The following is a 14,142-nucleotide window of genomic DNA, read 5'->3' on the forward strand; positions in this document are numbered from 1 at the left end:
TCACTCATTAGAATGCAAAAATGGCTGGACTGTGAGAAGATGCAGGTGGGTAACAGCTCTCTGCCAACTGGCATTCTTGTAATGACTCCACATTTGTCTGCTGTATGAGTTGAGCATGCACACTCAAAGATGACTGTGCAGTGACAGCATGCCTCCACCTGCTACCACAGCTGAGCTCTTACGGGAAATAAATGCCATCCGACATCCTACAGTTATTAAACTAGAAGGAGGTTTAGTGTATTGAACAGCTTAATCCAGATTAGTCTGAAGTGGTTGCAAATTGAAAAACTTCAACGGGAGGTGGTTATGGGGTGAAATGATGAATACAGGCCAGCGAGTATGTTCTACATAACAGCAATCTCTGTATGAGAATGTCACTTCAATGAGTTTAAATGTGTCGTGGTGGGGCTATGTAAGTTTATTTTCAAGCAAGCGGTTGTTTCTTTACAACCATGGGTGCTGGCATTTGTCAAATAAAGAGCCCCAACTTAATTTTTCCTCTGTATTTCTTTTCACTGTGTTAAACTATATCTAAAGGGTCCTAGGCCAGTACCAGTCAGTGTGAAGCACCACTCACATTACAGCAGGACACCAAATGTTACATTTATATTCTTTTTCCCAAAAAATTACACTGCAGTTGTGGGTCCAATCTCTTCAGATTTCAGATGGTTTTAAGTCAGAGTTTGACTTAGCTTCCTGCACTTAAATGGGCATGGTTAACCATAACATTCTTTTGCATAAACCATTTCATCTCAACTTTTGTGCAGAGTTCTTTAACTTTATGAAGTCTTATTTTTCCGAGATTATCAGAATGCACATCTACAAAACTAGCTCGAACAGCTAAAGTCCCACAAGGGTTGTTACAGAGCCCGATAGTGTTTATTATGCACAGCGTAAAAAAAAAAAAATTAAAAAGAACGATAAACAAAACAAATGCCTGAAAACAGCATGAGAGGTTTCCAACAGGTTAATAATTGTTGCAGGAAAGGTCAAACACTGGCTTGACGAATGTAAATGCAAGTGAACGTGTAAAAAAGTTTGTATGCACCTCCCCAAAAGCGGTCAGGTCAATACAGAGCAAGACACTCTCCCTCAGAAGAAGCATAACAAGCCTCTCCAAAAATCAAATTGAGAAGGTCATGTTTAGATTCAAACCTCAGCTTCAAAACTGCTGTATAATCCCATGTAGAAAAACTCCATTTATTTAAACTGTTTTTTCCCATCAGAGCATCTCTTCAATGTAATTCAAAACTACTGTTATTTCCAGAGTCCCTATCTTAGCACTTATTCAAATAAAACTTGAAAGAAATGGTTTATTCGGAATCAAAATACTCATACTATACCTCTCACAAGTACATGTCTTATTTTGGTTGTATTTAACTGAATTCATTTAAATGGAAAATGCTTTGCTTTGTGTTCTGTATATGGTTTTATTACTATGTAGGTTGTTTAAATTATCCTACAGACTGTTCTTTGCTTTGTTCTATTTGGGTGCCTAAAAAGTCAGAAAAGGGGACCACTGATAAAACAAAGTGTGCTTTTACTTTGAGCTTGTTTAGATGTTAATAAATGTACATGCATTGTCACTTTTCTCATGAAATAGTCAAACTGAATTGAAAAAGTCACAGTCTAAGAATTGGGGAACAAAACTCACTCACTTTACTTGATATGGACGAGCCACTTGGCTAATGTTTTAACCTCTTTAATCTCATGCTAATCTGAATAATGTACATAACTGGAGCCAACAACCACCTTTGCATAGAGCTGAAAAAGAAAGAAAGAGCCGACCTGACCCAGTCCAATGTTCTCAAAATCCATGTATTTTCATCTCTAATACTACTAATCAAAAATCTTAATCACACTGTTTTAAGAATAATATCAATAATGATTTCATTTGTATTTTTTAAATGCTTTTTCACTGATTAAATTATCTAGATTTGATCTGGTTCTACATACATGTTAAATGGACTTTAACAGCCTCTTCCCATTTAGATGTAATCTTACCGGCTGGTCACCCCGATTGATCCCCACTAGGAACAGGGACTCAGCGATGAACAGACTAATGCACAGGTTCTTATGGATGGTGTTGCGATCACTCTGAAGGCCACGGAAGAAGCAGAAGGTGAAGAGGCTGATGAGCAGGCACACCAGTGAGAGGAGGATGCCCACCCAGGTAATGACATCTAGAAGCAGGTCGTGAACAGGGTCCGTGTTCTGCAGCAGAAATGATGACAGAAAGTGCTCAGTAATCTCCAGCAGAAACCTATTTTTGGGACTAGAAATTAGATTTTGGTGTGAGGAAAAGCTTTATAAATTGATTTGTGTATGAAGCCAAAAGCAAATGAAAGATAAAAACAAACAATGACAAAAAAATAAATAAATAAATCAAAACAATGCCAAAACCTTTATTTGCAATGTTGTTTTCTGGGAGTAAAGTGCAGTCACTCAACCCTCCAATAAACCACTACACCAAGCCACAGGTGGCAGATATGAATCATGAATTAGTCAGTGTGAATCAATTTAAAATCCCCCCCCCTGTTGTTTCATTTTGGTCAGGCAACAAAGTGAAACAAAGTGAGCAACCCAAAGGGCCACAGGTGTCTAAGGCCAGCACAGCAGGAATTCAATCAGACCATAACATGGGCAATATCTTTCAGTGCTGCTTTTAGATAATTTTCTCCTTTCAGATTGTAATTTGCCACCACAGCCAGTTTTGGGCACTAAAAAGCTCTTTGCTGACAATAAATCTGTGGCTTTCTGGGAAAGATAAGAATCAACAGTTATTCCGCTGCAGCCATAAAAAAAAGAATTTACATCAGTCCATGAAAGCCAGGTGCACACAGGGAGCGGGAAAAGACAACACATAATCAATAACGTTAGAATCTGCAGAGTGGCTGACTCGCTTGGCCTTAGCCACACAAACAAAGCAACAGCAGAAGCTTCTGAAGTAGAAATGAAGGAATAAAATGGAGGTTTGTGCACATTTGCATGTCCAAACTCTAAGCTGCAACACTTTATCTTTTGATAAGTATCAATGGTTAGAGATAAAATGGATGAAACGTTCATTTTCTACCATGTCATAGTGCTAGAAATGCATTCAAAATATTAAAAGCCACCAATCACAAAATTAAAAGTTAAGTAAAATCACGATTCAAAATATTTCAGACAAAAGCTACGAGAGCTTAAGGGGTATTATCAATAAAGGCAAACATGATTGGTGGGTTCACATCTGCCTAAAAATATCGAGGACCAAGACTCAAAAAGATTTCACATCTGACGTGCACGTGTCATGGAAACAGATGTGTAGATTCCCATATCAATTCACATCTGGAATTTGGAAGGGCATTGTCATGGACTGATAAACCTGCAAGTGGTGAGGAGCACTGACAGGAGCCTTCTACTGTATATGTAAAACACAGGGACGAGAGAACGACTCTTGATTTATTAACTTAACATAATTACTGAATCTAAACACTTTGGTCAGCAAGTATGGCTTTGTAATTTCCCAAAGGGATTGTCCTTCTCAGATGGCTGCGCATTGATTTTTCCTTTTATCTCAGAAAAGAAGAGGCGGGAAAAAAATTGCATGTCTGGGAGACTGGTGGTTGATTTAAAAAAAAATAAAAAAATAAAAATCTGCCATCCAATAAAGATGCTAATGAAAATCAAACAAGCATCATTTTTAAACAAAGCACCATTAAAGATACTCACGGGCTGGCAGAGAATTTGTGTTTAAAGGTAGTGCACAGGTAAAAGAACAAGTAAACGCCCCCTAAATGCGTAAGCACTGACATTTCACTGCATATATAGACTTAGAAAAGGGCTGCTTGAAATTAAAGGTTAAGATGGAATGAGTCTGTGCCAAAACAAGAACCAAACCCACACAAAAAGTGCGTATGCTGAGGAGTAACACTACACAAGCCTACTAATGTGTCTGTCTCTCATACGAGCACCTTTTTAAATCAGATTTTGACCACAGTCAGCAATATTTCTACAGGGGGAAACTTGGGAGAACGATTGCACAAAAGCCTTGTTTAGTGGCAGCTCAGTTAACGCTAGCAGAGTGGGGAACAGATGCTGATCATTAACGGGCTCTGGTACAATAACAGCCGCAGTGCTCCTAGAGTCTGGGGAGAGCGCTCTTTTGATTTTCCTGCCTGATGAGCCGTTGTGTATACGTTGGAGGAGTGGATGGGGGGCCGGCAATATGTTGTATAGAGCAGACATCTGCGTGTGTGTGCTTGTGTTCAAGTCTGTATCAAAGTAAGGCTGATTTCAGCCCTCATACTTTAGAAGGGTGGCTTTTCAGTAGGAGGCAACAGATGTCAGTGTTTGGGCTTGCTTGCTTTGTGGTGCATGTGACACATGAGTCTGTTCTCAGGCCGCTGTATGATAGCAGTATTGATGCAGTGGGTGGTACGAGCCATGACACATTGTAAGGGGTCCCTAATTTCTTTTGGGCTTTGCTGTGGCTGCGGGCTCTATCCATCACCAGCTCACCTTTGATTGGAAAAGAGCCAGGTCAGGGAGAAAGAGGCAGTAAAAGAGAGAGAAAATGAGACAAAGCTATAGAAACAGAGGGAGAGGGGTAGGGAGTGTATCTACTCCTGGTTGATGGATTTACTGTGGAATGATTTCTTTGTTCTAGGGAATGGATGATGGCTGAGACGTCTCCAGCCACAATGTCTCTGCTGAAAAGGTTCCTTTTACTTGGGGCTTCGCCCAGGCAGGATGGCAAATGATGTGATCTGTGAAGCCTCTGCACCTAACCTCACACCAACAATCCTCCATGATGAGAATCTGTGTAAGGGTCTCTAAAGTGTGCATACGTAATTCACTCTGAAATTCACTCACTGGGCCACAAGAATGGCCCAATCATGCAAGCATACATGTTACTTGTCTTCCAATCTTTCTCTCCTGCATTTTCCTCCTATTTCCTAAATACACATATTTTTCATTCCAGATGGATGCCTGAGGAGATTGGCCCTGCATCTGACTTTGCTGGCACACTGCACAAAATAAGGTTTCTGCGCATTGGTGCACTCAGACAAGACAGAACAAACATAGCAATAATTCTTTTGTATCTAGCCAAGTCATCAATAACTGATGCAATATCACTTGCCCTTGATTATCCTAAGTTTCTGTGTCCAAAGCCACAGCATTCCACATAAATTCTAGAGCTGCGGTTTTAAAATGTGGAACAGGGTAAAGTGGTGAAGAGAACACAGTTTCAATCCTTTATACCTTGAAAAAACGCTCTCAGCATGGGGCCATGAAGCCAATCCAATTAAAATGCATAAATCTCCCAATATGCCTCCAGAGCTGGTGTTTGACTTATGAAATACAGTCGGGCAGGGCAGACTGTTGCGCTGAGAGGTAGTGGCCCACTGCAGGGACCCATGTGACAAGTTCACCTACGGTATGACCAGGGATTTATGAGCTGCACAGAGATGGGGAACAGTTGCAGAGAGAGAGCACATGAATCAGGGGTCCTGGCAAATTTGTCACGTTTAAAAGGGCTGGGAGAGAGCTTGTGTGGTAGGAGTTGACATTCAGCACATGCACCTTATGTCACACTGTGTTCTAAGCCTCAACAACGAATGAGTACGACTTTCGGTTGCCATGGCAGTTAACATAGTCTGTCTCTTCTCTGCTTGTGCTTTAACATATAAATAGATTTATTTTGAACCATTGCTCCTGGCGTGTGTACAGCACTGCAACATGCTTTTTAAGTTACATCATAAAATACACAACTAACCTTGACTGTCCTTTCTCATCATAGTTACTGACGATGCCACTGTGGAGATGCTCCATGAGGACAGTGATGAATGTTACCCAAATATCACCCTCTCCATCATCCAAAAGGATGTACCATTGATTTATACTTACTGGTCTATCAGTAATAGTGTCGCTTTTCAGTATCTCAGTGCCTCCCTGGGGCCAATCTTAGCACACACATTTAGCACATAAATAATGGTCTATAGGTGGAACCTGAGCAGGTCTATAATTTTTTTTTAGCTAAGGCTGGTGCTACGGCCCATATTCAAAATATTTTTCGTTAAAATCTCAATGTTCACAAGCAATCCTCACAAATAGCAGACTTAAATTCAAAGGGTTCAATGACTAGCCTTAGGAGGTTGAATGAGTACAATCCATTATGGAATCTTAAGAAATATGATCAAAGCAGACCCTGATGAAATAGTGGCCATCCACGATGAGTTTGTGTGACATTCACTGAACTCCTACATCTGCTCAAGCGAGACCAAAATGAGCCTAAAAGGCACAAGCAGCAGCCTGGTCAAAAATAGGTCAAATAATTTAATAGGAAATGTTCATGTCATGTCCAAGATCACACTGCTATTGAAGGAACTAGATCCAGTCCTTCAATATAAAGTCAAGTGGGGTTAAGTTATTTCCAAAACATTTAAAGCATCTTCAACTGCAGTACATGACTCAAGGGTCAGTGATGGGACACATCGTTTGCCAAGTCACATCAAAGTCCCCCCCACTCACATCAATTCTTCTAAAAGCCTGTTGCGATCAGTCTAAAAATACACAATCCTTTAAATCACTCATATGCAGTTGTCATCTGTGGGCATTGGTTTTTAACATGTTTGTGTGGCCAATATCATTTCTCCATTCAGAGTGCAGAATCACCAAAAGGCATCAGCTCTCTGGCTAGATTGCCCAGGATAAGCGAGGAAAGGACTTGGATGGCATATCAGGCAGCAGTGACTCAATTCAATGTCCTTGTGATCATCATAGCAGCAATAACCAGAGTTTCTGTTTCTGTTTCACGGCGGGTTTGTGCCATTACATCCTGTGCATCTGTACTGACAGATCATAACTGGTCATTCGGCTTAAGACATTACATCTGAAACAAATATAGCCCTGATATCTTTTCTTTAGTAAATTAGATATTATTCTGAAGCACTAATTGACTTCAAACACAAGGAAGACTCACATCCTGTGCGGTACCTTAGTTCAGGGTTTACTGAACATGAACATTGAACAAAGTTTTTATTTTTCAGGCACACGCAATCATTGACAGGGTTAACATGTTTCTGAGAAATAGTGCATTAGTGAAAATATACTTGTTCTATAACAAATCTTTGGTCTCAGAGGACTAAAAGTATTGTCAGTGAAGCCTTTCAAGTTACAGTGTTTATAATAGGTAATTTTACTGAAGACTGTAATACATGTCGTGTGATTACATATAATTATTGCGTAATGATTGTAATTCTGAAACAATGCATCACATCCCACTTAGAGAACACAAACGCCCTCGAATAAACTTTAGATAGCTGGCAAACTGTTCCACTTCAGGTGAGCTGACATATAAAGTACCTGTGGAAGAAAGAAATGACTGAGTTCATAATGTCACGTGGAAAAGTGGACTATTTTGCCACTTCTAATTTTTGCGACGTAAGTGGCACTTTGAATGCGAACACAACTTAGTGCTAGAAGCATGACACTTCAAGAAAAGTTTACTCAGCCTACCATAGACCTCTGAATACAACATTCATTATTTTCAGCTCGTCTGCTAGGTATTGGCCAAAAATACAAGATTAATGATGATTGTAATGTAGGGAGTCCACAGAAAGAAAAACTGTAACTTCTCTGAGAAATAAACAAGGCTAAAATATAATTTGTTGCTCTGAGGGTAATGAGTAATAACGATGTAGAGATGAGCAGTGCTGTGTTCTGTTGCCATGGATACAAAAACTGATAGTCTCCTCAGTTCATGAAATGTTTTTCTAAGCTGTTTTTCTCTCTCACCCCCCCCCCCCCCCCCCCCCCCCCCACACACACACACACACACACACAACCCTACTTTCCCTCCATTCACCATGTTCTCAGACCCAGCACGGCGACAGTTTGTCAAATAAAAAGCCTTCATAGCTCCAATTTAGAGGCGGCATCCAACAAGTTGCCTTTTATAACATCCAAGTGGAAAAGATAAAGAATAAGGAAAGGTGGGAAAAACTCTATCACTCAAAATTGGGGCGTAACTGCTGTCCACTTTCCCCCGATGAATGCAGTGCCACAAGCAAGCCAGGCTTTTCAAAATGTTGGGGATTGGCTTGACTGAAAGAGCGCTTTTACAGCTTCCTTTTTTCCCCCCTCTTTTCTCCTTTGCTTTCATCGCATGAAGGCTCCCATTCTTCATGGCTGCCTCACTATTCCAGACGCGGAATCAGCCCTGCAGGGAGCTTAGTGGGTCCAGAAGTCATGCTGCTGAGTGACAAACAGTGGCTCGCTCTAGTCCCCACCACCCAGGGAGGAGAGGGCTGTGGAGGGGGGGTGAATTTTAGATTGCGTGCATGATATATTATGTGTGTGTGTGTGTGTGTGTGTATGGAAGTGGGTTTGTGCACTGTTTCCGTAAAAAAAAATTAAAAATTGAGATAAAGTCAGACTGGGGAAGAGAGGGTCGAGTGGTTTTATGGACAAGGGCCAGTTGGAATGGCTCTCACAGATTCTATTTATTTTGCTCCTAGATTCAGAAGAGAAGCCCTGGAGAGACTGATGCCATAACAGATACCAAAAACTACCCTGCTCTGTCAGCACTGAGCTCCTCAAACCTCCAGTGACAGAAATAATTAAGTTGTCTGTCAGTATCAGAAGGAAAACATCTTTCCATGACCAGCTACTCTGCTACTTCCCTTTTCCAACCCACTCAGTTTTATCCATCCTCTTCACCCATCACCTCTCCCACTTTTTTTTTTAAAAACACTTTGTCGCTTGCTTGAAAACTGCAGTCGGTATTCATTCCTCACCAATCTCATGGCCAGATTCTTTTACTTAAGCAGTGGTTTTTGTACAACCTCCTTTATTGCCACCACATTAATTGCTTCCCTGCACTCCACAACAAATCTGCAATAGTCACTTCAATTTTAACCTGCTTATACCTGGTAGACTAAGAGTCCTTACAGCCTCTGGAGTGACCAACAAACACATAATTTGTGTTAAAAAAAAGACAGCCACTCATTTGTCCAACATTTAGTTTTACTTGCAGAATTGGCCAACAGTCTTAAGCAAAATGCATAGCAATAACTATATAGTACTGATCCAATGTATTCTGTCAAGAATGTTGTAGTTTTTCCAATGGTAAGAGGCACATGAGTTGAACAGGTCAGATTTCCGTACAAAGTGCTAACAGAATGTGGTCATATGTGGCCATAGAACACTTCTGATTGAGGTCTAAATAACTGGATGCATCCTAGATGTATTTACACCTGTATGACAGCATTTACTCAAGCTTGGACCACCCAATATGCATGTTAATGCCAGGTGTAAACAGGACCTATGATTCTGTAGCTGTCATGAAAGCAATCATGCTCCTACGAAGGTGCTGACAGACTATGAGATGTCTGTGACTGTGCACAAGCTGGCTGGATGACACATGGCTGTTTTGCCTCCACTTAATTTTTCCCATGCAGCATCCTCCTTGAAGTGTTGAAGATAACAGCTGCTGTCGTTTTTTTACTTCCTTTTTTGAAGTCACATGTCATTATCGCAGTGTATCCTTAGTAAGGTGATTTTCCAAAGTTGATCTTTTTTTCTTGTACACGGACAAGACAAAAAAAACAAAGCAACAATTTCTGTGGGGTGTGTGCGGGATTCAATTTAAGTAAAACTGAAAATGAAAATTGCACAGAATCTCCTGATAACAAAAAAGTATTATCATTATTATATATCATTATATAATAATAATATTACATATTATATTAGTATTATATGCAAATGGGTCTCTATTGGCCGTCAAAGTTGTTTAGAGTAAAGTCATGTTCGTATCAACTCATGATCTTTATGTCATCGTGCAAGTGTCCTGTTATTCTTGTATTCAGCTATATCTTTAGAGGTAAATTGATCCACTTAGTCTCAGTTTCCATCTGATTCTTAATAAGCTCTTTGCCTAATAATGGTATTGACATTTCCAAAAGTTTGCTTTCTGCTTTGTGTTCTATCACACTGATTGTTTGACAGATATTATCTTGTGTTTGCCATTGCTGTTTAAATCCTGTCTGGTCTAAACTTGTTGCTTGTGCATAATAATGTCTTATAATCTTGGTTCAAAACATTTACTGTGCAATGAATTTAAAACTCTAATTGATCCTTGACCTCTTTAGCGATTGTGCCATTCTAAAGCACATAATCAAACATTTTCATAACTGAGGACAGCGGGTCTTTCATTTCCTTGCAACAGTCAGAAGGAAAAAAAACATCAAGTCCTTTAGCTTTATTTGGTTTTAGATTTGAAAAAGCTTCTTTTTATTTCTTCATCTATCATTTTGTCAATTAGGGACACATTTTCCATTTCCCGGCACTCCAGGTAATTTTATCTCATCAAAGACGGCATTTATCTTTATTAAGGTTGTCTTCAGCTGCGAGTTCAGATCTTAGAAAAAGGTTGAAAATAATTCATATATGTCCTGACGGGTCCTTTATACTATTATTTATTTCATTTGAGGGTGAAAAGTTTAGCTGATCTACCACTTCATAATGCCTTTTTTTGAAAAAGATCAATATTTTTTTTGGTGTCCAATTAACTTCAAAGTTTAAGTTACAAGTTTTTAAGTTCCAGTGTATTTTTTATATCTGTCCTCCGATCTTAACTCTACTTGCCTTTCAATTTTTTTCCTTTTTTGTTGCTTTCTTCGAAAAATGTTATCATCTCTAATGACATCATATCACGCCCCCCCTAAAAAAAAGATGGGGATGTTTCTAAATTATACATTCCTACATTCCTTATTTGATTCTACATGTCTTCAGCCAAAAAAAGTCTCATGTGTAGTTCAGCCTTTTCTTTCTGGACGTAATTATGTTACCATATTACACATTGATGTAAAACCTGCCAAATGGGTATTTTGCCACACTTAAGCTGACCAATCAGAATAGATTGGGACTTTCAAGAGAGGGACCTTAAAGAGACATTTTTTTTTTGTTTCTTTTTCCTTTCCTAAAACCTATTTTTCAAGTAGTCGTGTGAGGTACTTATGAGTCGTCAGACAGTTTGCACGGCTGAGCTGAGCTATGGTTAGAGTTCGACCTGGCAATTCTTTGGACCTTCATACTTCTCCACATACACGTGCACAGCAAGAGACCGAGTCACTGACTGAGGTATGTCCGATGCCACAATGCTGAGGGCTGCTCAGGGAACGTATGTTTCAGACATTCTGCTGCTAACTTCTTTTCTCTAATTAGCTCTTCAGCAGATCATCATACATGTTTGTATAGAATTAGCTATATCTCAAAAGTCCACCGGTTTAATCTAAGAATATTGATTTTTAGTTCATATGTGTAAAATTCACTATGTATAACAATTGCTACTGCTGGTATAACATTTCTTTAGTTGGTGAAAATGAGCTACTCTGTAACCTTGGTCTGAGCAGCTGTTAGCTTCGCTCCTCCATTAGAATTCCTCCTCGATTTTCCAAACTGAGAGCACTCTGACTGCTGTGTACTGAAGGCAGGTCATTGACTACTCAAGTACGTCACATAAGCCTACTTTGAGGGGGTTGTATAACAGCAATAACAAAGAAAAGAAAAGCTTATTCTTGTTGACACCCAAAGTAACATCGTGATCTTTTAAATGGGCATATTATGGAAACTTTAAAGAGAGACATCTTCATGGATAAATGACAAAAGTGTTTTAAAAGCCCTCTATCATGCTTCTCCAAGACAGCCACATACAAAAAAAGCCCATCACAAATTTGGGTTGCTCGATACACAAGAGGTCTAAGACTTTTCCAATCAATACACACTTACATGGGGTCATTATTTCAAAATCATATGAATTCAGTATAAATTCTCTTCAAATGCGAGCCCATACAAAGTCATGTGAAAGTCAGAAAACATTCATGGTACTATGCCCACTGACATAAAAAGCAGGGGGAAAATAAAACATATTGACTAACACCAATGTACCCTTCTGCTTTACAATGCTTTGCGCTGTCTGGATCTTACTCCTCTTGTCACCCTATCTTTGTGGAATGGCCTGGTTGTGTAAACCCCGAGAGATTAATACAGCTTTCCATTTTGTAGAAAGCATTTGCTAAACCGCACACCTTTTAGTAGAGACCATTTGATTTCCATTCACAAACGTTTTGGAAAAGTAAAATAAATAGCTGGCCTACCTTGACATCGACATGAGCCATGAGGACAGCAAAGTTGGTGAGATGCGTACAGGAGCATGTGGTGTGTGTCCTGTTGGTGCCGAGCAAGCGGCAGTCCTGTGTCGACCAGTAGCCTGTCATGGTTCGCCTGGAGTAACTCCAGAATGAACAGTTGGGGTTGAAGTTTTCCTCGGATTGCTGTAAGAGGGCAAAACACATGAATATATGAGTAGAATAAAAATGCCCCCTCACTGTGTGAAACTCAGGAGTCTGAGGTTATTCATACATAGTCCATGTTCGCATTCTTTTGCTTTCGAAAAAAAAAAAAATCAGAAAAAAAAAAGAAGGTTAATTTCTCTCCACCGCAATCCATATCCATTCTTAAGTGAACAGCAGGTGGTTTCACCGTCATAAAGAATCTAGCAGCCCCATGACTGTATTTCATTGTGTTTTTTGACCTTTCTCTTTAACTTTCACTGCATGACAATGGACTGCCCTACTGTTTAATAGGCACCACTGCTGTCTGTGTCAGGCTGCAGCCCTAATGACAAGCACGCCTCCCTGCTATCTAGCTTGCCATTTTATAAAAGTCACCCACGACACTGAGGCTGGCTAACAAAACACAAAGTAACTGCTGAGAAATAGTTCCATCAAAAAAGCAAATACACCCTTCCTTTTTTTGGTGACTCCCGGCATCCAAGGTTAAATGTTTCTGCCTTCTTACTGTAAATAGTGTGATGAGTGGCAGTTTTTTCATATTTTAACTTTTGCAGTACGGCAATTAGTTTAATTAGGTTTATCCTCTGTGAATATAGTTTTCCCGTTGATTGAGTTTATCCTTCACACACTTACACACGGAAAAAAGACCTGTGTAAAATATATTCCACAGCAATGAGATGGTATGCCCTCTGTCATTATTAATGACTTTAATTGGTCCCATTAAATGGTGAGGCAAGGAAGCGAAACAATAACTAGAGGACACATTCTCATCCCAGAAGGCCAGTAGACCAAAACCTCATGGTAAAGATGGGGCTTAACTGCGGGAAGGCTGAAACATAGGAACCCCATCCCCAACAGCTGCCTGACATGTCTAACATTTATATTTGATGGCAAAGTTGAGACTGATGCAGCATACTGAAGATTAACATTAAATACCTTTATTTTATAACTGCAAGGTGATCACATTCTGTCCACTGACGGGTGCAGTTATATGTCCAAAATCCTTTTTCTTTTTTCTAAGTACAATTAGCTCCATCATATTCAATGTTTTATGAAATATATCAAGCAGGACTATAGCAAGAAAGAAAGTCTTAAAAAACTGAGCCCTTGATATGATGCACAAGCCAATATTGTGGAAACAATTAGGTCTAATCAACAATGGAAGCCAGACTTGTAGTAATCACTATTAGGTCATTAATTGTCCAGCGCTAGGTAAACACAAGATATATTTTATATATAAACACCTGTACATTTATGGTGCTTTTACATGATAAGATAAAAGCTGCAGTCAGAGCTCTAAGCATGGTCCTGTGTTACAAGTTAAAGTACTTTCCTTTTCAAAAGGGCACGGTTTTATTGAAATGACTTGATCTGAGCGAGAAAAGGGTGTAAAAACACCAGTACGCTAATATCACATGAACAATAACAATTTTTTTTTTAAACCATTCAAATTGCAAATTTCTCTTAAGGTAGGTGAGTCAGAGCAATAACTGCTCTGACTATGGCCCCTGACATTTTCCCACCATTTAATTTTGCCACCCATAAGCTATCGTCCTTTTGCTCTTCATCCCTCTGTGCTCTTTCTTTTTCTGCTGTTTCCTTCTTGCAGGTCCCTCCTACACACGAGACCTGCTGTAACTCTCTTATGGTTGTTCAACCATCATTTGTGAAAATCGCCTAAGATGCCATTTGTAGACAAAAACAGGGATATTTTGAGGATAGTAGAGTGAGGAGAAGATAATAAGAAGTCACGACTCCGCAGTGACTGGGCAGCTTTCAGAAAGTGACAGACATTTGTTCAGGA

The 14,142-nt window shown here is 39.6% G+C and overlaps 1 protein-coding gene across 2 annotated transcripts in view; it reads right to left on the minus strand.

Moving 5' to 3' along the window:
* LOC140281739 (adhesion G protein-coupled receptor L3-like) overlaps window positions 1–14,142 on the minus strand; it is a 210,075-nt gene that overhangs the window by 29,168 nt on the left and 166,765 nt on the right. For both annotated transcript variants that reach the window (XM_072376228.1, XM_072376227.1), the window contains 2 exons: window positions 12,141–12,317; window positions 2,005–2,214 (listed from right to left, as the gene is read on the minus strand). In XM_072376228.1, coding sequence (XP_072232329.1) covers window positions 2,005–2,214; window positions 12,141–12,317 — 387 coding nt within the window. The remainder of the gene's footprint in view (window positions 1–2,004; window positions 2,215–12,140; window positions 12,318–14,142) is intronic.

This window comes from Leuresthes tenuis, unplaced genomic scaffold, assembly GCF_036924035.1.
Source record: "Leuresthes tenuis unplaced genomic scaffold, fLeuTen1.0.hap1 SCAF_22, whole genome shotgun sequence".
Taxonomy (NCBI): domain Eukaryota; kingdom Metazoa; phylum Chordata; class Actinopteri; order Atheriniformes; family Atherinopsidae; genus Leuresthes; species Leuresthes tenuis.